The sequence below is a fragment of the Salvelinus sp. IW2-2015 genome, linkage group LG33, assembly GCF_002910315.2.
Source record: "Salvelinus sp. IW2-2015 linkage group LG33, ASM291031v2, whole genome shotgun sequence".
NCBI lineage: Eukaryota > Metazoa > Chordata > Actinopteri > Salmoniformes > Salmonidae > Salvelinus > Salvelinus sp. IW2-2015.
In genome coordinates this window covers 29,822,415-29,847,339 of record NC_036872.1, presented here as the reverse complement: position 1 = coordinate 29,847,339, position 24,925 = coordinate 29,822,415, and the positions used below count along the sequence as shown (strand labels likewise).

At 41.1% G+C, this 24,925-nt stretch overlaps 1 protein-coding gene across 2 annotated transcripts; it reads left to right on the top strand.

The window, feature by feature from the left end:
• Window positions 1–1,010: 1,010 nt before the first annotated feature.
• Window positions 1,011–20,791, top strand: LOC111957871 (serine/threonine-protein kinase A-Raf). 2 transcript variants are annotated; one of them, XM_023978927.2, is made up of 16 exons: window positions 1,011–1,095; window positions 2,078–2,282; window positions 2,658–2,761; window positions 3,049–3,151; window positions 3,371–3,525; window positions 10,112–10,216; window positions 11,073–11,217; window positions 11,408–11,438; window positions 11,545–11,672; window positions 11,906–12,108; window positions 12,361–12,537; window positions 14,250–14,296; window positions 16,150–16,268; window positions 19,545–19,676; window positions 19,950–20,084; window positions 20,263–20,791. In XM_023978927.2, exons 2-16 carry the CDS (start codon window positions 2,172–2,174, stop codon window positions 20,401–20,403), a joined length of 1,836 nt encoding a protein of 611 aa, XP_023834695.1. In that variant the 5' UTR covers window positions 1,011–1,095; window positions 2,078–2,171; the 3' UTR covers window positions 20,404–20,791. The 2 variants fall into 2 exon arrangements, with proteins under 2 accessions (XP_023834695.1, XP_023834699.1); XM_023978931.2 differs by lacking the exon at window positions 10,112–10,216.
• The last annotated feature ends 4,134 nt before the right edge of the window (window positions 20,792–24,925 follow it).

Sequence of the window (24,925 nt, the reverse complement as noted above, 5' to 3'; positions counted from 1 at the left end):
TAAATGGTTTGATATACATATGATTTTCTTGCAGCTTCAAATGTGTAGTTTCAGGAATACGAGTCTAGATAAGCACAATGAGACCATAACTACTAGCAACAACAAAACATCTACATGTCATTCAAAATGTCACATGAAAATGGCATGTTTCTTTGTCATGCCTAGTAGGCATGTCTGTTTGTGCTTTAGTCAACTTCTCTAAAATGTATAGCCATGCTAAACCTTCCAGAAGAATGAAAAAGATAACAGCATTTCAATATTTTTTTAATCGTTTATTTAATACAATGGGTTCTGTAAACAAAATGATTGACAATAACCACAACAAGAAATGTTCACTGGTACCCAAGTTTATAGAAAGACACAAATTTGGGCTCCTGAGTTGCACAGCGGTCTAAGGCACTGCATCTCATGGCAAGAGGGGTCACTGCAGTCTCTGGTTCAAATCCAGGCTGCATCACATCCGGCCGTGATTGGGAGTCCATTTGGGCGGCGCACAATTGTCCCAGCATTGTAAATAAGGATTTGTTCTTAACTGACTTGCCTAGTTAAAAAAAWAAAAATATGTACTGTATCTGAGCTAGTGACTTGCCCAGAGATGATCAACATGTGAAAATAAAAGCAGTCCCAGGTTTTAATCTTGTTTTTACTTGCTCATATGATGCAAACCACCTTCCCAATTTACTGCAAAAAAATCTGGATCATACATACTGTACATTTGCTTTATCACAGAATGAGGTCCAACCTCCATTTATTGCATGTAGCTATTTTGCTATTTAAAAAATAATAGTTATGGATGTGCCGTTTAATATGGTAGATTCAGATGTAACAATGTTCCCCCTGGATATTTAATAGGTCAACTGAATCATATCCACGTCGTTTGTAGTTTACTGTAACATAAGTTTGTACAATGTAACTTAAAAAAAAATTAAAAAATTTTTTTTTACTTGTAACACCCGCCCCTTTATGTTATATTATGTTATCCAATGAGCGAGTGTACATGTGAGAATTGACCAATAGGGAGCGCGCATCACGGAGGTGTTCCGCTTTCCAAGAGATTCTACTTCTGATTGAGAGCATTCAAGATGGCTCCTTCAGGTAAGACTATTCCACAACCAAATTTGCGGTTAGTTGTTTATGAATGACTCGTTTTGCAATGGTATTGAATTGCCAATTATGGATTCGGCAGTTGCTTATGTTATTACGTAAATTAGAGTGAAACAAGCTTTTCGTTACTTGATAGTATCAGACAGCAAAAGTAGCAACCTAAAGCGCTAGCTGGCTCATAGCTAGCTAGCTAATCCCTTTCCGCCTCATGAAAGCACTCACTCGAACGTGAAAAAAACACCTGACAGGAATTAAGAAACTATTTATAACAGCCTCGTCGACGCGGTATTGTCATTCCGTCAAAATAATATAAACGAATTGCAAGCCTCAGTGGTAGTTATGCTGAGAAAAACATGGCTTCCAAAATGTGGAAATGTCATATTGTTAAACAGTCAAATATCATTACTATATGCTAAGCTAGGATAGCTACGTAATTACATTGCCAACGACTTTAGCTATAACATTTGTAGCTTTACAAAGCCAACAAGGCTCCTGCGGTACTTGACAGCAATAATGCAATTTCGCGTGCACATTAACTGTCTAGCTATGAGTCAAAGTGCAGCGAGACATGGTGTAGTAATGAACGTTAACTAGCAATGTCTAGGCTACGTAAAGTTGCCTTTGAAGTTAGCTAGCTGGTTAGTAAGTTTAACTAGTTAAAGTGTCAAAGTAGTAATCATCCATGATAAATAACATTTGTTCGAGCCATTGACAACCTACACCAACTCAGCTGTTTGGTACAAGCAACCCTTTTAGACAGTTTTTACTGTGAGCAGCTATTTTTTGGAGATGTAAAAATGAGGCCTCTTCTGTTTATTTAGCAGTTCTTTACCTAGTTTACACAATGTGGTATCATCCTTGCTAGTTGCAACATACTTAGTCAATCTATGTTCATAATTATGGGCACATTTGTCTCACTCGTTTGATTAGATTCAGATGGATCGTAGCTAATTCGTAGCACTGTCTGTTCCAGGTAAGGGCTCACTCCCCCGGATCCCCAGTGCATGAAGTTCGCCTGCGGTTGAAGCATCTCAGTGCTGCCTSCCCTGCTCCTCCTGCCTTTCATCATGTCCTCCAACTCCTCCTCTTGCTCCTCCTCTGGWGAGACCAGTCCAGAGGACGTGCCCCGAGGTGGCGGCACCATCCGCGTCTACCTCCCCAATAAACAGAGGACTGTGGTAAGACTTTCACAATAATCTTTTGGGCATTTATATTACACGAAAAATTGAATTATTTTCAACACTAATGATTCACGACTGCATCAATGACTAACTCCTAGYAGACAGTTGGTGTTGTCCCAGCTGGTGCCTAAGGCCCAGTTCCAATCTATTTCTTATCATGTTTCTCAAACATGAGAAAACACATGATTTACCATAGAGATCCAAATAATTCACTGTGAATATGTAACTCACACAATTTCATAACTGTAAACGGAGTTGGTGCTGTATTTTATTATGTGAAAGTAGTTATCTTTCTCTGACACAACAAGCCACTTGCACACCCTACTTGAAATTGCTAAACTACATGAAACTCCCTACTGTTTGTGTCTGCAGGTGAATGTTCGCCCTGGCCAGACCGTTTATGACAGTTTGGATAAAGCCCTTAAAGTGAGGGGCCTGAGCCAGGACTGTTGCGCAGTGTTTCGACTCCTAGAGGGGTAAGTGTCTGCCCTAGCCCATTTTAATATCTTGTTTTGCACCATCTCCATTTTTAAGCATCTTTCTTGTCTGTTCTGGCAAGGTGTGTGTACAGTTCAATAAGTAAAAGGTTCTAGCAGTGTTTGTTTACTAAATAATCTGTAAGTGGTTCATTGTTGATGCGTCTTAACCCCAAGATACATTTCTGGCAACATTTCTTTCATGGTAATAATACAGTTTTCTGATTTTAGATTTGTTTTTCTTTGATATCATTGGTCTTTTTTTAATCTGACCCTCTCCCCCGCAGTCGCAAGAGACTAACTGATTGGAACACTGACATCACCCCGCTGGTAGGAGAAGAGCTGCTTGTAGATGTGTTGGATGATGTCCCTCTCGCCATGCATAACTTTGTAAGTAGCTCTTGTAAATGTTTCACCTTTGCATTTGTGTATTGTAAGGCAACACTTATTTTTCCAGTAGTGGTTAACACCACCACCTTCTGCACACATGTGCTTCTGACTGTGTGGGTTAGTATAGCAGACTTACCACTACTTTGTCACAACTCTCACCTCACTTTCTCTTCAACTGAAATGTCTGAAAAATATACTTTCACATTATTTTTATTGCAGGTACGGAAAACCTTCTTCAAGTTGGCCTATTGTGACTTCTGCCACAAGTTTCTGTTCAACGGCTTCAGATGTCAGACATGTGGCTACAAGTTTCACCAGCACTGCAGCAGCAAAGTTCCCACTGTGTGTGTGGACATGGACACTATGACAAAACGGTGAGTCTGTCGAGGACAGGGTTTTAAATTAGCATTTTTCATTGGTAGCACTAGTTTTCCCACAAGTCTAGGAGTGCCAGAAGATATATATTTTTTTATATTAGCTTTCTATATTGTGTAAAAGCACAACCTAGTGAGATGCATTACATAGACAATTCTACCCTGTCTCTTTAAGCACGTCAAGTTTGTGAGTGACGACATGCAAGAGATCACTCATTCATTCATTGTTATGATCAGTGGTCTTCTAAAGAAGCTGTCCTTTTTCCTTTCTTTTTGTGCCGCCAAATGTTTTGATGTACTGGTAAAGTAACCAGGTTGTTAGCTAATGAGGTAACCTGACTGAACAAGGTTTAAACAAATGCCCATGAGTGGTTTGGGAACGATGTGTGACATAGTTTTTAGGCCCTGTTCATAAACCAACGTTTTGGGCCACCAACCACTGTGGCAGTTGGATGAAAATAACTACCAGCCACTCAGAATTCTTACCAGTCAATACATTTATTTGCCATAATAACACGAGAAACAAATGTTTTGGATCTCCCTCCCCCCTTCTGGTTTTCACTCTAAAAATCTCACTTTTCATAGAAAACATTTGGATAACAATGATTAAACCACAGCAGCAGACCACAATAGAATATTTTGTTAGGTATAGTTGCCCTTTAATTTCAATTATGCACCTCAAGAGACTGGTGTTTGGTTGGCGGTGTTTCTGTACTGCATGTGGAATAKAGTTTGCAAAACAAAAGACCACCCGATTGATACAAATCATCATGATATATCATTCTSCTAGTTAACATTTTAATTTGCAACGTTTTTTGGGGAAGCCTTGAAAAATAAGTTTTGCCTACACAGTGGTAGACGCAGGCATTCCCATGCCGTGACTTCTTCAGAAAGTTGCAAGAAATACAAATCACTGAAGCGGTCTTTATTATTCTTTACATGTAGGYTTTGGATTAAAACAAATTAATCTGTGCTTGCTTTTTTCTCTAGGGGACTTGGAAACATCTGCACAGTGAAACCTATCATTACAGCAATTATCTGGGTGTTTATTTTTATTATATGTTTTGTCTCACTGGGGCTCCCAAAATAATATGTAATGTCACACAGCAAAATATCTAGGAGCATGTGCGAACCAAAGGGTTGTACTTTAGAGCCCTGGTCGAGGACATGGAGACGGAACGGGGATACTGTTCTAGATTGTATGAGTCAATAGTGCGGTAACTATCCAGTAAATTGTGATAACATTTACAAGGGTTGCTTCCTTGTGGGGCTATAGATCATTGCATCCCTTTGGGCTAAACTGTTTAGGATAGATGGCGGTCCCCCTCTGTTTACGCTGCTGAATTTATCTCCCAGGGACGACTTGGCCTACAGGTCATGATTTAATTATTGTGAAGATCTAGATTATAGACTACATTTCTTGCACATACACCCCCCCTACCCCCCGCCTTTTTTTTTTTATATATATATTTTTTTACATAGAGCACATACATGCTTAATACAAATTCAGGGTACATTATGTTTAGGGGTAATTTAGAGTGGTTCACATGGGGGGGACCAATGTGTGGGTTTCCCTGTGGGTCCAGCCTTTTGTTTCACATCCATAGGCTTACTAACACTAAAGATAAAAAATGGCAACGCTAGCTATTCTGTCTTGGCATTTGAAAAGCCCAAACTGTCCTTATTAAACGTTGCAGCTTTCTTGATATCCTAATAAGAAACCATGYTGATATAGCAATGACCCAAGAAACACACCTGCTCCAAAAGGACTCGCATAGAATAGAGAACCATTTGTACAAAAGGCTGCTTTTTCATTAGCCCCAAACAAAACTAAAGGTGTAATCATAATACATGGGAAACTTAAAATTACAATTCTGGGTGAAGACCAAGAAGAAGAATCACTTTCTTTTTTAGTTTATTTATTTCACCTTTATTTAACCAGGTAGGCTAGTTGAGAACAAGTTCTCATTTGCAACTGCGACCTGGCCAAGATAATGCAAAGCAGTTCGACACACAACAGAGTTACACATGGAATAAACAAACATACAATCAATAATACAGTAGAAAAATCTATATACAGCATGTGCAAATGAGGTAGGATAAGAGAGGTAAGGCAATAAATAGGCCATGGTGGCAAAGTAATTACAATATAGCAATTAAACAATGGAATGGTAGGATGTGCAGAAGATGAATGTGCAAGTTGAGATACTGGGGTGCAAAGGAGCAAGATAAATAAATACAATATGGGGGTGAGGTAGATTGGATGGGCTATTTACAGATGAGCTATGTTCAGGTGCAGTGATCTGTGAGCTGATCTGACAGCTGGTGCTTAAAGCTAGTGAGGGAGGGTGAGGGGATCTCCAGCTTCAGAAATGTTTGCAGTTCTTTCCGGTCATTGGCAGCAGAGAACTGGAAGGAGAGGCGGCCAAAGGACGAATTGGCTTTGGGGGTGACCAGTGAGATATACCTGCTGGAGCGAGTGCTGTGGGTGCTGCTATGGTGACCAGTGAGCTGAGATAAGGCGGGGCTTTACCTAGCAGAGACTTGTAGATGACCTGGAGCCAGTGGGTTTGGCGACGAGTATGAAGCGAGGGCCAGCCAAGGAGATCGTACAGGTCGCAGTGGAGGGTAGTATATGGGGCTTTGGTGACAAAACGGATGGCACTGTGATAGACTCATCCAATTTGTTGAGTAGAGTGTTGGAGGCTATTTTGTAAATGACATAGCCGAAGTCGAGGATCGGTAGGATGGTCAGTTTTACGAGGGTATGTTTGGCAGCATGAGTGAAGGATGCTTTTTTTGAGAAATAGGAAGCCGATTCTAGATTTAATTTTGGATTGGAGATGTTTAATGTGAGTCTGGAAGGAGAGTTTACAGTCTAACCAGGCACCTAGGTATTTGTAGTTGTCCACATATTCTAGGTCAGAACCGTCCAAAGTAGTGGTACTGGACGGGCGGGCAGGTGCGGGCAGCGATCGGATGAAGCGCATGCGTTTAGTTTTACTTGCAGTTGGAGGCCACGGAAGGAGAGTTGTATGGCATTGAAGCTCAACTGGAGTTTAGTTAACAGTGTCCCACRAAGGGCCAGAAGTATACAGAATGGTGTCGTCTGCGTAGAGGTGGATCAAAGAATCACCAGCAGCGAGAGCGACATCATTTATGTATACAGAGAAGAGAGTCGGCCCGAGAATTGAACCCTGTGGCACCCCCATAGAGACTGCCAGAGGTCCGGACAACAGGCCCTCCGATTAGACACACTGAACTCTATCAGAGAAGTAGTTGATGAACCAGGCGAGGCAATCATTTGAGAAACCAAGGCTGTTGACTCTGCCAATAAGAATGTTGTGATTGAGAGTCGAAAGCCTTGGCCAGGTCKATGAATACGGCTGCACAGTAATGTCTCTTATCGATGGCGGTTATGATATCGTTTAGGATCTTGAGTGTGGCTGAGGTGCACCCATGACCAGCTCTGAAACCAGATTGCACAGCGGAGAAGGTACGGTGGGATTCGAAATGGTCTGTAATCTGTTTGTTAACTTGRCTTTCAATGACCKTAGAAAGGCAGGGTAGAATAGATATAGGTCTGTAGCAGTTTGGGTCTAGAGTGTCTCCCGCTTTGAAGAGGGGGATGACCGTGGCAGCTTTCCAATCTATGGGAATCTCAGACAATACGAAAGAGGTTGAACAAGCTAGTAATAGTGTTTGCAATAATTTTGGCAGATTGTCTAGCCCGGCTGATTTGTAGGGGTCCAGATTTTGCAGCTCTTTCAGAACATCAGCTATCTGGATTTGGGTGAAGGAGAAGTGGGGGAGGTTTGGGCGCRTTGCTGTGGGGAGCGCAGGGCTGTTGACCAGGGTAGGGGTAGCCAGGTGGAATGCTTGGCCAGCCGTAGAAAAATAGTTATTGAAATTCTCAATTATTGTGGATTTATCGGTAGTGACAGTGTTTCCTAGCCTCAGTGCAGTAGGCAGCTGGGAGGAGGTGCTCTTATTCTCCWTGGACTTTAGTGTCCCAGAACTTTTTTGAGTTTGTAATACAGGATGCAAATYTCTGTTTGAMWAGCTAGCCTTAGCTTTTCTAACTGCCTGTGTATATTGGTTCCTAACTTCCCTAAAAAGTTGCATATCACGGGGGCTATTCGATGCTAATGCAGAACGCCACAGGATGTGAGCAGACAGGACTGGAGTGAACTAAGGGCTATCTATTCCTAGTTCTAATTTCTTTTGAATGGAGCATGCTTATTTAAGATGGTGAGGAAGGCACTTTTATTGTATCAATAATGCAAATGGTCTTTTTATTAATGTACTCTTCAAATTCTTATGATCCTACGTTTTTTTGCATTTTCTGAACAGCATATTGTTAGAATTAACTGAATTCCATCTGGTTATTGGGACCGACATGAATGGTATTTTGGACATGTGGAACAAATCTAATAAGACCAACTACAATCCACACGCAACCAAGGCTCTCCAGCATATACTCTCTGTTTACAACCTCATTGATGCCTGGTGAGCACATAATCCTAAAGTAAAAGAGCACGCTTTCTACTTAAACAGGCATAAATCATTTTCACAAATCGATTTCATACTATTATCTACACCTCTATTTTCTTTAATTAATCAATATATGAGCTTGTCTGACCACCACGCTTACCACTGCCAACTTGAAATGTCAGAATCTCCTAAAAGAGCCACAAAATGGCATTAGAACATTTCATGACAAAAAAATCCTATATTCTGTGATCAATTTGAAATTGAACTAAATTAATTCATAATGATCAAAATTAAGTCGATTTTCCCCCTGATCCTATGAGATGCCGCTAAAGGTTTTATTAGAAATAAAGCAACTACCTTTCATCTGGGTTGAATAAATCACAAAGACGATAACAATTCCAAATCTGCTATCGATGTTAGAGCATTATCAACGAACACTATTTTCAGACCAGGTAGCTATTACTCTTTCGAAAATCAAGACGGTACTTAAGGCGCGTGCACTAAGTCCAGACAAAGTTTTTAAAAATGTACAATAAAAGTTAGTAAACATGCCAAACGATGTTTAAAATCAATCCTCCGGTTGTTTTTGTCATAAAATAATCWATAATATTTCAACCGGACGAAAGCTTCGTCAATAGGAAAGGAGAAACAAAGGCGCGTTCCCGATCAGGCGCATGGCTGATGAATGGAAATTTCCACTGGCCACTGATTGAAAGTGCTGTATCTCCCTCATTGTTCAGAGTAAAAGCCTGAAACAATGCCTAAAGACTGGCCACATGTAGAGGAAGCCACAGAGCTTGTGAACCGGGTCCTAAGTCTTTGTATGGTGGATAGGCTTTCAATGGAAAAACAGCCTTTCAAAATAATAGTACTTCCTGGTTGGATTTTCCTCTGGTTTTCGCCTGCCATATCAGCTCTGTTATACTCACAGACATTATTTTAACAGTTTTGGAAACTTTAGAGTGTTTTCTATCCAAATCTACTAATTATATGCACATCTACCTTCTGGGCCTGAGTAGCAGGCAGTTTAATTTGGGCACATTTTTCATCCAACATTTCAAATGCTGCCCCCTACCCTAGTGAAGTTAATTTATACTGAACAAAAATAGAAATGCTAAATGTGAAGTGTTGGTCCCATTCTACTAAGCTAACATCTGGAATTGTTTTCAGGTGGTGATATCGTGGATCATTTAGCTATTTGATTTAGAATTTTAGAACCCCTTTAGGTATCCCCCACCCCCCCCCAAAAAAAAAATATTTGATAGAATATTGAATTTGGCCTTTACTACTATAGCCCATAGAAATGCATTGAATAACACATTCATAAATTGCAAAAAAAAAGTCAGTCAAAAAGTAAATCATATAGAGTAAGGTTTTGAAGTGTCTGTCCTATATGTAGGAGATATAAGAAAGCTCAGAAAAAAAGAAAAACARGTGGACACATTTAACACCTTATTTTTGTTGGCACAACTACCTCCGTACTTCCACTCATTTGACGAGTCGCGTGACATTAGTGGGGGTTGTATAGAAAAACGGAGAACACCATTATGTTCGAGAGTTTCATCTTTTCATAGTTAGGCCAAACCATTCGGAAACTACAGACATTTTCATGTGAAGACAGATTTTGATTTGATTTTTTTTCTTCCTGGGATATCTGTTCATCTGACAAACCGTTGTAGCTCTGCCACTTTCCACTGCAGATGCGGAAGAGCGACATAAGGCATGCAGTGGATAGAGACACCATACAAAAAAAACAGTCCGATTTGTATTATTTTTAAATGGAGACTTATTTATTGTGTTCATTGTTAAGGATTTAACCTGCAGAATATCTTATCAAAATGAATATATTGTCACGGTTTAATTTCTGTAGTTCCACCCCCACCCACCCCGCCCTTCAAAAAGACCGAACGAAATAAAAAGTTGGTCACAAACTAAAATAATCAAATCCCATAATGTTCTCCATGCATTTTGTTGTGCTTTTCACAATGTCACCAATATCACTTCATATTTGTTTTACTGTTAGCATTGTGTGACTGGAACAGCTCTTTAYCCTCTGCTTACCCTCTGTGTGTGTACTGTACCTTATTTCCAGGTTCACACCTAATCCCTGCACAGATGAGTACCCTCAGATATCCATACTGTTGCCAGACAACTCCATATCCCAGAGCGACATAGCCTTAACCCCAGATTCTTCTGGGTAAGTGGATCTGAACCATAGTCACATGCGTTCCAAAGGACACCCTATTCCCTATATCAGGGATGGGCAACTTTGATGGGGGTGGGGGCCACAAAAAATCTGAACTCATGAGAGACCGCAGTGACTCGTGGGTCTGCATACCCATACATGCAGTCAGAGCCGGCCCTAGCCTTTTGGGGGCCATAAGTGACATTTTGTTGGGGAGGTCCCCCCCACCTTACAAGCAAAACATGCTTTGCGGCACCCCTCTTGACAGCGGATAAATATTTTTACAGTTAATTTCCTGCAATTCGACACATTTTGCCATGGGGCGGAGTGAAGATTTAGACATTTTATAACACATTTCATGCATTTCTACTCATTTTGCCATAGGGTGGAGAGAMATGTTTGCAGTTTTGAATATGTCTGAGTGAGAGTGACTAACAAAATGAATGGGTGCCCCCTGGTAATTTGACCATGGTTACTAAAAGTTTAGATGGCTGGTTAAATTAGTCAAAAAAATGTAGCTGACATGGGCTAATTGAGTGACTGACATAACAAGAGAGAAACTGATGATGCGATGCCAAATTTCGAAATTGTACCTTTTTATTCTAAGTCAGTAAGTTGACACCGACTGAATTTTTATAAATGTTTGGTCTTAGGAAATTGCTCTGCGGACCATGCCTTATATAGTGCACTACTTATCCCATAGGTCTCTGGTCAGAAGTAGTGCACTATAAAGGGAATAGTGTGCCATTTAGGATGCAGTCACAGAAACCATATGGTATTGGTGCCCCTGGTGCCCCCTCAAATGGATAACCGTAACTCTTCAGAAATGAACCAAACCTGTTCTGTTGTGCCCCTTTGTGTCTTGTAGGCATGGACTTCTGTCCCCGACCTCTGCCTTCCTGTTCCCCCCGCCAGTTGGAGATGGACCATCCCTACAGAGGCATCGGTCCACCTCCACCCCCAACGTCCACATGGTCAGCACAGTGGGCCCTGCCGGAGTCAGCATCATAGAGGTGAGACAGTCACTCCTATAACACAGGGTTTACAAAACAAATTCATTAGTCTATTTGTTACAGTGAACCATGGAAATGTGTCTTCTGCTTATTTCTCAACCCCTACAATAGCATACATCACACACACAGTGGCCATCAATGTGAGTCTGTGAATGTTTCATTAATATTAGACGATGTGTTTCTCCTTTAGGAGGCGTTAAAAATACAAAACAATACAATGGGTGAGATTTCAAATCCGATTTCTTTATCCTTACTCATGTCTTTGAGATTATTTTGCACTTGCTCATTTGTTTCATAACCTGCTCATTTGACAACTGTTATTTACAGGTCCTGAACCCTCATCCAAACCCTCCACCAGCCCGCCCTCCCTGGACTCCCCTGGCAGGAGACCCCCTAAATCCCCCTCAGAGCACAAAGAGCGCAAGCCCTCCTCATCTGACGACAAAAAGAAAGTGGTAAGTAAAGTTTAGATTTGCCGGCGCTACTAAAACCCTTCTATGGGAATGAGTATCTCATCTGGGTGAAAAAAGGTTCTGGCATCAGTTGTTGCAGTCTTTTTGGGAGATGCCGTCATTACCTTTTCTTTTTTTAGAAAGTGGTATGTGTCCGAGACTGAACCCTTGGTGCTCCTTGTTAATTAGTGATGGGGATGTTGTTGAAAATGGTTTTAAGTAAAAGTGTGTTTCAGCACCGTGGCGGTTATAGAGACTCAAGTTACTACTGGGAGGTCCACTCTCGAGAAGTCACCATGCAGAAAAGGATAGGTGCAGGGTCCTTTGGGACTGTCTTCAAGGGAAAGTGGCACGGAGATGTGGCCATCAAGATCCTCAAAGTGACAGAGCCAACACCTGAGCAGCTGCAGGCTTTTAAAAATGAAATGCAAGTCCTAAGGTGAGTATTGTACCTGCCTTCTTCTTACATTGACAAATTAATTCATGTTTTTTTTGGAGGTCTTGATATACGACACATTACTTGATGATGGTGCTGTATTGCAATTTACGTAGCTGTTTTTACTGAAACTGTCCTACCATGAGTTAACATGAGTATTGTTGTTAGAACTGTGGAACATGCCGTTTGGGTGAGATATTGATAGCAGTGTGTGTTGTGACTGATATCGGTGTGTGTGTGTCCCCCCCCCTGCAGAAAGACACGCCACGTCAACATTCTGCTGTTTATGGGCTTTATGACTAAGCCTAACTTTGCCATCATCACACAGTGGTGTGAGGGCAGCAGCCTGTACCGTCATCTGCACGTCTCCGAGACCAAGTTTGAAACCATGCGCCGCATCGACGTTGCCAGGCAGACAGCACAGGGCATGGAGTAAGCTATTTCATTTTAAACACTGTTATTAAAGTGGTAATCCATTTTATTTATTTTTTAAATTCATGATATACAGTTGAAGTTGGAAGTTTACATACACCTTAGCCAAATACATTTCAGCTCAGTTTTTCACAATTCCTGACATTTAATCTGAGTAAAAATTMCCAGTCTTAGGTCAGTTAGGATMACCACTTTATTTAAAGAATGTGCAATGTCAGAATAATAGTAGAGAATTATTTCAGCTTTTATTTMTTTCATCACATTCCCAGTGGGTCAGACGTTTACATTCACTCAATTAGTATTTGGTAGCATTGCCTTTAAATTGTTTATCTTGGGTCAAATGATTCGGGTAGCCTTCCACAAGCTTCCCACAATAAGTTGGGTGAATTTTGGCCCATTCCTCCTGACAGAGCTGGTGTAACTGAGTCAGGTTTGTAGGCCTCCTTGCTCGCACACACTTTTTCAGTTCTGCCCACAAATTTTCTATAGGATTGAGGTCAGGGCTTTGTGATGGCCACTCCAATACCTTGACCTTGTTGTCCTTAAGCCATTTTGCCACAACTTTGGAAGTATGCTTGGGGTCATTGTCCATTTGGAAGACCCATTTGCGACAAAGCTTTAACTTCCTGACTGATGTCTTGAGATGTTGCTTCAATATATCCACATACTTTTCCTACCTCATGATGCCATGTATTTTGTGAAGTGCACCAGTCCCTCCTGCAGCAAGTACGATCTTTGTCCCCATGTGCAGTTGCAAACCGTAGTCTGGCATTTTTATGGCGGTTTTGGAGCAGTGGCTTCTTCCTTGCTGAGCGGCCTTTCAGATTATGCCGATATAGGACTCATTTTACTGTGGCTATAGATACATTTGTACCTGTTTCCTCCAGCATCTTCACAAGGTCCTTTGCTGTTGTTCTGGGATTGATTTTCACACCAAAGTACGTTCATCTCTAGGAGACAGAACACTTCTCCTTCCTGAGCGGTATGACGGCTGYGTGGTCCCATGGTGTTTATACTTGCGTACTATTGTTTGTACAGATTAACGTGGTACCTTCAGGCATTTGGAAATTGCTCCCAAGGATGAACCAGACTTGTAGAGGTCAACACTTTTTTTTTTTGTTGAGGTCTTGGCTGATTTCTTCTGATTTTCTCATGATGTCAAGCAAAGAGGCACTGAGTTTGAAGGTAGGCCTTGAAATACATCCGCAGATACACCKCCAATTGACTCAAATTACGTCAATTAGCCTATCAGAAGTTTCTAAAGCCATGACATCCTTTTCTGGAATTTTCCAAGCTGTTTAAAGGCAGTCAAGTTAGTGCATGTAAACTTCTGACCCACTGGAATTGTGATACAGTGAATAATAAGTGAAATAATCTGTCTGTAAACAATTGTTTGAAAATGTACTTGTGTGATGCACAAAGTGATGTCCTAACCGACTTGCCAAAACTATAGTTTGTTAACAAGAAATTCGTGGAGTGGTTGAAAAAAAGGTTTTGACTAACCAAAGTGTATGTAAACTTCCGACTTCAACTGTATAGCTATTGAGTCTTTTAGAATATAACTTATAAATGCCTCATGAGCTTTGTTCAACTGTCTTTATCACAACACATGGTGCTTTTGAAAAGTATTAACATGCAGTATGTTCTTTTTTTAGCTTATTTACTTTGTATACATTTAGAAATAACTTAGGCCTTTTTCTTATTTTTTTCAGTTATCTTCATGCCAAGAATATAATTCATCGAGACCTGAAATCAAACAGTATCCTTTCTTGAGCTGKGCTTTTACTTCTGAAGTAGAATAAGATGAATTTACACTGAACAAAAATATAAATGCAACATGTAAAGTGTTGGTCCCATGTTTCATGAGCTGAAATAAAAGAGCACAGAAATGTTCCATATGCACAAAAAGATTATTTCTCTCAAATGTTGTGCATAAATTTGTTTACGTCCCTGTTAGTGAGCATTTCTCCTTTGCCAAGATAACCTGATTGATAACCCATCCACCTAACAGGTGTGGCTTATCAAGAAGCTGATTACACAGGTGCACCTTGGGCTGGGGACAATTAAAAGGACACTGTAAAATGTGCAGCTTTTGTCACAATGACAGATGTCTCATATTTTGAGGGAGCGYGCAATTGGCATTCTGACTGCAGTAATGTCCACCAGAGCTGTTGCCAGAGAATTTACTTTTAMTTTCTCTACCACAAGCCGCCTCCAACATCGTTTTAGAGAATTTGCCGGTACGTCCTACCGGCCTCACAACTGCAGACCATGTGTGGGCGAATGGTTTGCTGTTGTGAACAGAGTGCCCCATGGTGGGGTTAGGGTTACAAACACAATTGCATTTTATCGATGGCAATTTGAATGCACAGAGATACCGTGACACGATCCTGACACCTATTGTCATGCCATTCATYTGCCGCCATCACCTCATGTTTCAATATGATAATGCACAGCCCCATGTCGCAAGGATCTGTATACAATTCCTGGAAGCTGAAAATGTCCCAGTTCTTCCATGGCATACTCGCCAGACATGTCACACATTGAGCATGTTTGGGATGCTCTGGATCTGTGACAGCGTGTTCCAGTTCCTGCAAATATCCAGCAACTTTGCACATCCATTGAAGAGGAGTGGGACAACATTCCAAAGGCCGCAATCAACACCCTAATCAACTCTATGCAAAGGAGATGTCGCATTGCATTAGTCAAATGGTGGTCACACCAGATACTGACTGGTTTTCTGATCCACGCCCCTTTTTTTTTTAAGGTATTTGTGACCAACAGATTCATATCTGTATTCCCAGTCATGTGAAATCCATAGATTAGGGACTAATGCATKTATTTCATTAGACTGATTTCCTTATTTTAACTTTAACTCAGTAAAATCTTTTACATTGTTATGTTGCGGTTTATATTTTTAATCAGTGTAGATTATATGGATAGGGAGGACCTGATCTTAGATCAGCAGTCCTACTCTAAGACTCTTAATGAATACGGGCAATGAGTTTGGATCTGTGGTGTGCTTAACACTGTCTGGTGAGGATCTGTCAGTTCTAATGTAGGCCTATGTGGTTGGCCAGAAGCCTAGTTAGAAGCCAATGATCAACGACCACAGAAGCATTTTTGAGCACCCGATTTATTTGTGCGTTTTGTCTGTGAGTTCAGTGCTATGTTCACCATTAATATTTTTATGGTCTGTCAATATGTGTTCAGTTGTGAAATCTTTGCATCATGAGTTTAGTGCTTATATTGCTTGGTGTGAGACTTTTTTTAAGCTTCAAACTGTGCCAGTGTCTTGTCTCTTTTTAAAGGCGAAGTAGCCTTTAAAACACATTCTCTGGCAAATCAAACATTCATGGAGATTAATTAGAACAAATGTATCAACTTATCGTATTTGTCAAAATGTATCAAATGTTTGTCAGAGAAAGATGCCCACCACCAGTATCACTTGAGGCCAATGCTTGTCCAAAACTAGATCACTTTTGTAGAATGCTATCAATTTCAAGTCTATTTAGTCATTTTGAAGGTTGCGTTAAAATCATCAGTGTGATTTGCTTTTCCAAATGTATATACCTACCTACCTGCTGCCATGTTCCTGAGCTCTGTTGTCAGACATCTTCCTCCATGAGGGCTGGACTGTGAAGATCGGGGACTTTGGGCTGGCCACAGTGAAGTCTCGATGGAGTGGCTCCGAGCAGGTAGAACAGCCTAGCGGTTCCATTCTGTGGATGGTAAGTTCCTTGAACTCCTGGGTTGCATTAATTTACAGCACAGTGTCTCATTGAACAAGTTCAGGTAGTCTGTTTCAGGCCTTTTTCTTCCACTTGGTGTCGAGGAATACAACCTAGATATCACTGGCTGATAGTGGGGGTAGCATCATTTCACATCAACTGTCAAACTGCATTTAGCAATGTGATTTGTAATGTCTGAGTTTTCCTGGAGAGTTTAGAGGGGTTGTATTTTTCATGCGTGATTAATCTTTCAGTATAAAGACCGCAGTTGTGACATCTTAAACAGGGTGTCTGCAGGTCCTTGATGTGTTTGTCTTAAATTAATTTAATTATCTGATTTAAGTCTTACAGTGTCTTCAATTCAGTTTTCAAAGGTCTTAAAAAATACAATGGCGATAACTACACAGTTTCTGTTAGATTGTGCAGCTGCTTAATTGTTGCCACCACGGTAATATTTTTTCTTTTTTACAAATAATCATTCTTGAGGCACACTTTCAAGATGTTACAGAGCATATCTGCATGTGCTCGTCTTGTGCATGTGCAAGTCAGGCTGTTGCAGAGAGAGAAAAGTGGTCTTCACAATTTAAGACAACAGTAACTAGAGCTGGGACGTTTAACTGAAAATTAGACACCGACATTGCCCTCTTACCGAAGCAATTTTGATTACGTCTATAATTTTGGTGATTAGGCTAAACGCCGTTCCTGCTGATTTTTTTTTTGGTTCTAAAACAAATTTTTGTTCAACAGTAATGTGCATTAACCAGGGTTCCTACGGTCATGAAAATCCTGGAAAAGTCATAACATTTTGAAATGGTGTTTTCCAAGCCTGAAAAAGGTTTGGAAAATTATAGCATCCTAAAAGTTTTGGAAAGGTCATGGAAATKAATTTAATATATTTAGGCACAGTTKAAAGATTTTGTCAGTCAAATAAATCAACATATCCGCCAGGATCGGAATGACACTTCAGCTCGTTTGTTTGCTCGCATCACCTGCATGTGTGCAAGACGAGTGGGCCGTTCGTTGCTCAAGGAGTCAGTCAGACGTTGCAGCAGCAGGTAGGCCTAGCCTATAAAATATGATAAAGAACAGACTAGTAACCAATTCAAAACATATCTTGTACCTTCTAGTTAACTGTTTAGATATTATTAGCATGTATTAATGTTTGTCATGACCCCAAAAACGTACCACTGACACTCGCGAACAAGGTGGATTTACTTTTTTAACGATTAATTTAACAAGTATTATTATGAATGTATTTTACCCCCTTTYTCTCCACAATTTCTATCTTGTCTCATCGCTGCAACTCCCCAACGGGCTCGTGAGGCGAAGGTCGACTCATGCGCCCTCCAAAACATGACCCTCCAAACCGCGCTTCTTAACACTCGGCCCGCTTAACCCGGAAGCCAGACGCACCAATGTGTCGGAGGAAACATCAATCAACTAATGACTAAGGTCAGCCTGCAGGCGCCCGGCTCGCCACAAGCAGTCGCTAGAGCGGGATGAGCCATGTAAAGCCCCTCCGGCCAAACCCTCCTCTATCCYGGACGACTCTGGGCCAATTGTGCTCTGCCCAATGGGACTCCCAATCACAGACGGTTGTGATACAGCCCAGGGTTGAACCCGTGTCTGTTGTGACGCCTCTAGCGATGCATTGCCTTAGACCGCTGCACCACTCGGGAGGCCCTAAACAAGTATCTTTGACGAAACAAATGATTTACTTCACCATTTATATTAGTTGAGATTTGGTTCAATAACGATTAATCAAATCAAAATAATTTGAATCACAGAGTAATTTTAGGAAAATAGATTTGATGTAGCCTTTTTGATTATGTGGCTTCAATACTTGTTTTGTAGATACTTCCAGTTGATTTGGTCATACAATGTATGGGACATTGCAACTCAATAGATGCTAATGAACCTGCAAAGTAAACACTTAAGGTAGCTAAGATTGACTAAACTGGAAAAGGTACATTTCCTGAGGAAAATGTTAGCTTGCTTCAGCTGTCTAAAAATATTTGTGTCCTACCATAGCCATTTGATCTTTGATACATATTGAATAAGCTAATTATTTCAAAAGGCATGAAACGTATTTGGTTGTAATGTTGCAATTTTATACATCAAGGGTGGTCATCCATCCTCCGTGAGAGCTAATGGGTGTGCTTTTCCCAACACCCTCTAACAAACCACATTTTAGAAATAAACTGCTCAACAGGACCATGATAAAGTGGCTCTGGTGTGTTTGAGCAGGGCTTGCTCAAAAGCTTTCATACCCAGTACTCCAGACTGAGGGTTGACCATGTGTTTTATACAGTTGCCTAACAGGTATAATACTTTGGGGTGGGGGGGTTAAGTGCCTTGCACAACGGCAGGAGATGGTACATGGGATCAAAGAGCAGCCTCCCAGTGTCAATACCATATTATGCATACGTTTTTGTACGTACATCAAGATGTCTCTAATTGTTGGTCATGGAAATTTGGTTAGAAGTAATGGAAAAGCAATTCCATTCCATCTGTCAAAATGTGTATGAATCTGGATTAACCTGCTTCCTGCAATGAAAGTCACTGCCCTGTCTCTGTTTCTCTGCCTCTCCCTCTCCCCTTTGCACATGAAGTGAAGGGAGAGATACTTTCTGTTAAGTGCAAGCATACTGACAGTTGGGCAACATTTTCAAAATGTATTTGTGGGAAAKACTTTTTTTTAAACTACTGTTAAGAGGACAGTCTCCGCTTTATGTTAGTATAACAGTTAGGGTTGTTGCTATACTCGGAGGTATCGTGGCAAGGACACAAAACATGAAGTGAACTGAACTTGTGAATACAATTTTTATTTCTCTGTGTGCAGTTTGAGGAAAGTTGCTAACTAGCGTTGGCGCAATGACTAGCAGTCTATGGATATCTACTCTATGGGTATCTAATCTTGAAGTCAAACTTCCATCATTGAAGTCGTTTGGTGATGAAGGGCGTTGGGATTGTCTCAAACCAGTCAGAGTATCAAAGCCAATGAAGAATTTTCAAACTGCCGCTTTACCCACGTGTGTTCCGGCTCTGGCCCAACCCATCGGTTCCTGGACCAGTCAGACGGCCCGAATGTGTTCGCATTCGGTGAAGAGTCAGGGATGTACTCCAATYCAGACTCATTGCAGAGAAGAAACTGGGTAGCCAGGCAAATGGAAAAAGTCTTAGTCTTAAATGCATCTTCATGGAACCTGCAGATAAAATATAATGTTTGTACTTGAGTCAGCTGTCCAACGATATGTGTGCGTTTTCTGTTTTTAGGCTCCTGAGGTGATCCGGATGCAGGACACCAACCCTTATACGTTTCAGTCAGACGTGTATGGCTACGGGGTGGTTCTGTTTGAGCTGATGTCAGGGACTCTGCCTTATTCCCAGATCAACAACAGAGACCAGGTGAAACGATTATAATGGCAGCAGCAAGCAGAGTTACGAGAACAAATAATTACAATGAAATTGTTACAATTTTACAAAAAAACATAAATATAAAATGAGACTACTGAGAGGATGGGAACGGTTTACCTCTTAATACAGATCTGAAGGGTGCAGCTAACATGTATGCTATTTAAGATCATTCACATTCAAACGTCTCGTACATAAGAACTGATACTGTGGCATATTCTATTCCCAACCAGAGACATACATTTACCAACCCGTCTTTCCTCTCAGATACTCTTTATGGTTGGGCGCGGCTACTTGTCTCCAGACCTCAGTTTGCTGTCCAGTAGCTCACCCAAATCAATGAAGAGGCTCATCATTGACTGCCTGAAGTTCAAACGTGATGAGAGGCCCCTCTTTCCACAGGTGAGAGAGAGCACTGCCAAAGCATTTAATCAAAGTCAACAACAGGGTCTTTTCCTCTTTACATACTGTTCTCTTATTGTTTTTGTTTTATCCATCTCCGCCTCCTTGGTTCTTGCTGTTTATGGTTTGAGTGTGAGTATCTTTCCAATTCTACAATGTTTACTTTGTTTCTCCGCAGATCATGTTAGGCATTGAGCAGGTCCAGGACCTGTTACCAAAAATCGAGCGGAGTGCCTCGGAGCCCTCCCTCCACAGGGCTGTGCATGCAGAGGAACTGAACCCACTCCTGTTCAACACCACTCGGCTGATGCCCATTTGAGCCCTGACCTTCCAGGCACCCAGTCCCAGAAGCTATCTGTCTGTCCCTCTGTCTGAGAGAGAGAGAGAAGAAAAGAGACCATCACTGATGCAACCGATGGCTGCATTATTCCCATAAGAGAGAGTGCACTGACAGCTGCCCATCCCAACACCCCAGAGGCTACGTACCAAATGGCACCCTATTCCCTACATGGTGCACTACTTTTTACCCGATCCCTATGGGACACTATAAGACTGCCAATTGGGAAACAACCCASCATTCCCCTTCCTCTGGMACTGGTTGGGGCTCCTCCCACAGACACCACCACCAACACATACAACCCCTCGTCAAGCAGACACTCCCCATCACAACCCCCTGAGCCCTCAGTCTCTCCCTACTCCACTTCAAACACACAGCTCCCCTCCCTTCCCCCTGCTCACAGGCCTACACAAACTGGAACTGCAGAACACACGCTAGCCTGGCCATGTCAGACCCCCTACATTCCTATACTGTAACTGTACATGCGTGGCTATGGATTTCTCAAGGCTGCTTTTGGGGGGGAAGAKACTTTTTTTTTGTATCATTTTGAAGTCGGCGTTCTGAGAAAATAAGTGCAAGCGATGGAAGAGAAGTGCTTGCAAAACAACAGCATGCAGAGAAGTGAATTTCACTTGGGTTTTATGACCATATTTATAGTTATTGGTCCTTCTGGTTCCATAACGGTTTTGATAAATTAGTKTCGTCAATGCGTTGTTAGAATATGAAGATGAATAAGTTGTATTGCTGCTTTACAACATGGATCGATATGCCACTGTCTAAGACCATCTGTTTGGAAGCCGTGAACTGCAGTGTCATATGGGTACAGCAACATTTTGAAATGCGCAGAGGAGTCGTATTCATTAGTGCACACCATGACATAGTGCTTTGCCATCGGAAATAAAAAACAAGTGGTTCTTATTGGACAAGGTTAGGTAGTCCCTCCATCTTTCAGTCTGTTTTCTTCCGTTTGGTGCCTAATGAATACRACCCAGACATGTTCAAACCTGTGCATTTTTTTCCATTGAATACATGTAGGTTAGTTCAGCCCAGAGAGCTTCTGTATGACCATGAAACCTGTAGTCTTAACAGATGAGTAGAGTATTCTCAATGCTTTACATGCTTACAGTCTGCTTGACTCCAATGCACCATGGGGCAGCACTTGTGCTAGCTTTGACTAATCTGGTTAAAACAAGCTGCCTTACTTGTACAGTTTTCTTGCTCATTGTAACACTATGGTTATGGCTGTGGTTGAAGTGAAAAGTAGTCTCTTCCGTGGATGTTTTTGGTTTAGTTTAAAATGTGCTWGTCACTATCAATCATGTGACCTCTAGTTTGACGTCTGATTCCTACTGTCAATAACTTTATTTTTATTTTTTTGGAACAGTTAAAAACGCATACAAGCCATATTTTTGAGTAGCTTAAACACTTTGGAAAATAGTTGCTGTTAAATCAATCATTTCTCCTGTTCCTCCTTCCTATTGCTGTTGATTGCGGGCTGCTACTTCAATTGAGCGTTGTAACTAGTGAAAGGTGGTTGCTTACTTGGTTCGCATTAGCAGTGATGAGCCTATTAGTTTCCAGCTTCTTTCAGTGAAAGTGCATTGATTGTTATTTTGAGAGGCTTTTTCAATTGATGCTAAGTAGATGGCTCCATGGTGCAATGGGGTGGGGATGGCAGTTATTTTCAGTTATTTGGCTGAATACTGGTTACAAAAAGAGGCAGATTTGAATCATCATTGGTAACTTTTTTTAACTAACTGTAACTGTGATCTTAACCCATAAGGGTTCTGTTGTTTTTGGTGTTATGTATGCTCGCAATGGACAGTACAGGGGCGTGATTTCTTGATGCTGTATTTGACGTGATCAATTTAAACAAGTGCAGGTTCTATCATGGGTCGACGGTTACTCAACAAACATAACTGACAGCTTTTATAAAAAACATGATATACAGGTTTTTAACCTAGATTCTTTAGAGGGGCTGGGCACCCTATTTTGTTTCCTCATTCCAATGAGGTTGGTGGTTATGATTGGGTTGTATGAATAGGTTTGGCTTGGGGATTTTGGTAGAAAAGGGTTGGAAAAGATTTCTCATCTTATTTATTGATATTACATAAAGCAGTGTGATGGATCTGCTGTCATGGACCTTTTGGTGGACTAAATATTTACTGAGTGATAAGAGATCACTCTTTACAGCATTTAAATCATGGATGGTTTGGGTTCTCTCTAACTTAACGAAATGTCCTTTCTAGTCATGGTACTGTCTCAAACTATTCTAATTGAGCTTCAGATTTCTGATACGCTGTGTCATGCAGGTGTATTTATTTGGCTTTTGATTACAACATTTTCGTTTGCAACTGTTACTTGGCCGCAGTGAGTAATTTACTGGGGTGGAATAATGTCGTATACACCCATTATACTGCATATACAGTGTCCTCTTGGGCCACTGGGCTACATTATGTCATACCCAGAAATCCCGGTTGGCATATTCCCGGAATGAGCAGGAAATCCGGAAGCCTCTAACTAGGATTCCTGAAACTCAAACTTTTGGAAAGTTAGCAGAAYTTTGCAACCCTACCCTCCTCTGATTAGACCAGTAAACATGGAATGTGTCATTAAAATGGCATGTACTGTTATTATTGCGATATGCAGCAAAAGAAAGAAACTATGGAACACATTTTTTAAGGCGTTGTACATCAAACATTAATTTGTCTTATGATATGTAGGTCATAAGTAATTGAATAGCCCAAAGGCTGAATGAAACATATCTTTCCAAATGAAATCCCTTTTTATAGACTTTATTTCTTTTTGTCCTGTGTGTTTARAGATATGCAGGAATAGTCTAGCATCTTACGTTTGGTGGCATTGCTTTACCATAATGTTAGTCGGTCAGTTTCTGCTGAATTAATTAGTAAACATGTTTGTCACTCAGAGGGACTCTGTGGCGAGCTCTTTAAAAAAAACTTCCCCATTAGTTTATTCTGTTGTATGTTTGCAGAAAGGAGGACAAAAGTGCCACATTTACTGGAATTTTGTACAAACTAAATAAAGAAATTGACCTCCCCTGAAATGGACTGTACTGAAGTCATGATGTCACATTGAAGATGCCACTTACTGTGCTTTAGACACATGGTAATTAAAGGGGCGCATGGCATAAAAACCGGACTGTCATATTTGACCAGAAAATATAATTAACGAATTCAGTAGTTTTGCATATCTCTAGGTGAATTGAAATAATTGTGTGTATAGTTTCTGAGGTATCAGGGGTGTTCAGTTTGCAATAAATGGTATATTCTGCTGTGTACAGTAAAACATTTTAAATTACAAAATTGTACTTGTTTCTATTTTTTGTGATGGTTTCAAAAAAGAACAATTATTTTAAAATTTAAAGGAAATCTTAGGTTTTTTTGTCTTAAAATATTGATGCAGGATTTTATTCTTTAAATAAAACTGTGGAATACTTATGGAATGCTTAAATGTCTGTTTTAATTCTCAACTTAAAAGGCCCAGTGCTTGTCAAACATTTCATTCCAAAATTGTAGGCATTAATATGGAGTTGGTCCTCCTTTGCTGCTATAACACCCTCCACTCTTCTGGGAAGGCCTTCCACTAGATGTTGGAACATTTCTGCGGGGACTTACTTCCATTYAGCCATAAGCATTAATGAGGTTGGGCGACTAGGCCTGGCTCTGTTGGCGTTGCAATTCACCCCAAAGGTGTTCAATGGGTTTGAGGTCAGGGCTCTGCAGGCCAGTCAAGTTCTCTTCCACACCAATCTCAACAAACCTTTTCTGTATGGACCTTGCTTAGTGCACAGGGGCAATGTCATGCTTAAACAAGAAAAGGCCTTCCCCAACTGTTGGCATGAAGTTGGAAGCACAGAATTGTGTAGAATCATTGTATGTTGTAGCATTAAGATTTCCCTAAGGGGCCTAGCCAGAACCATGAAAAAAAAAGTCCCAGACCATTTTTCCTTCTCCACCAAGCTTTACAGCTGGCACTATGCATTGGGGCAGGTGGCGTTCTCCTGKCATTCGCCAAACCTAGATTTGTCCGTCGGACTGCCAGATGAAGCGTGATTCATCACTCCAGAGAACGCGTTTCCAGAGTCCAATGTCGGCGAGCTTTACACCACTCTAGCTGACGCTTCGCAGTGTGCATGATGAGCTTATGCTTGTGTCTGGCTGCTAGGCCATGGAAACCCATTTCATGAAGCTCCCGACTAAMATTTATTGTGCTGATGTTGCTTCCAGAGGCAGTTTGGAACTCGTAATGAGTGTTTAYACCCATTCTGTGCACTTGTGTGGCTTACCGCTTCATGGCCGTTGTTGCTCTTAAATGTTTCCACTCCACAATAACAGCACTTACAGTTGACCGAGGCAGCTCTAGTAGGGCAGAAATTTGACGAACTGACTTGTTGGAAGGGTGGCATCCTATGACAGTGCCACGTTGAAAGTCACTGAGCTCTTTAGTAAGGCCTACTGCCAATATTTGGCTATAGMGATTG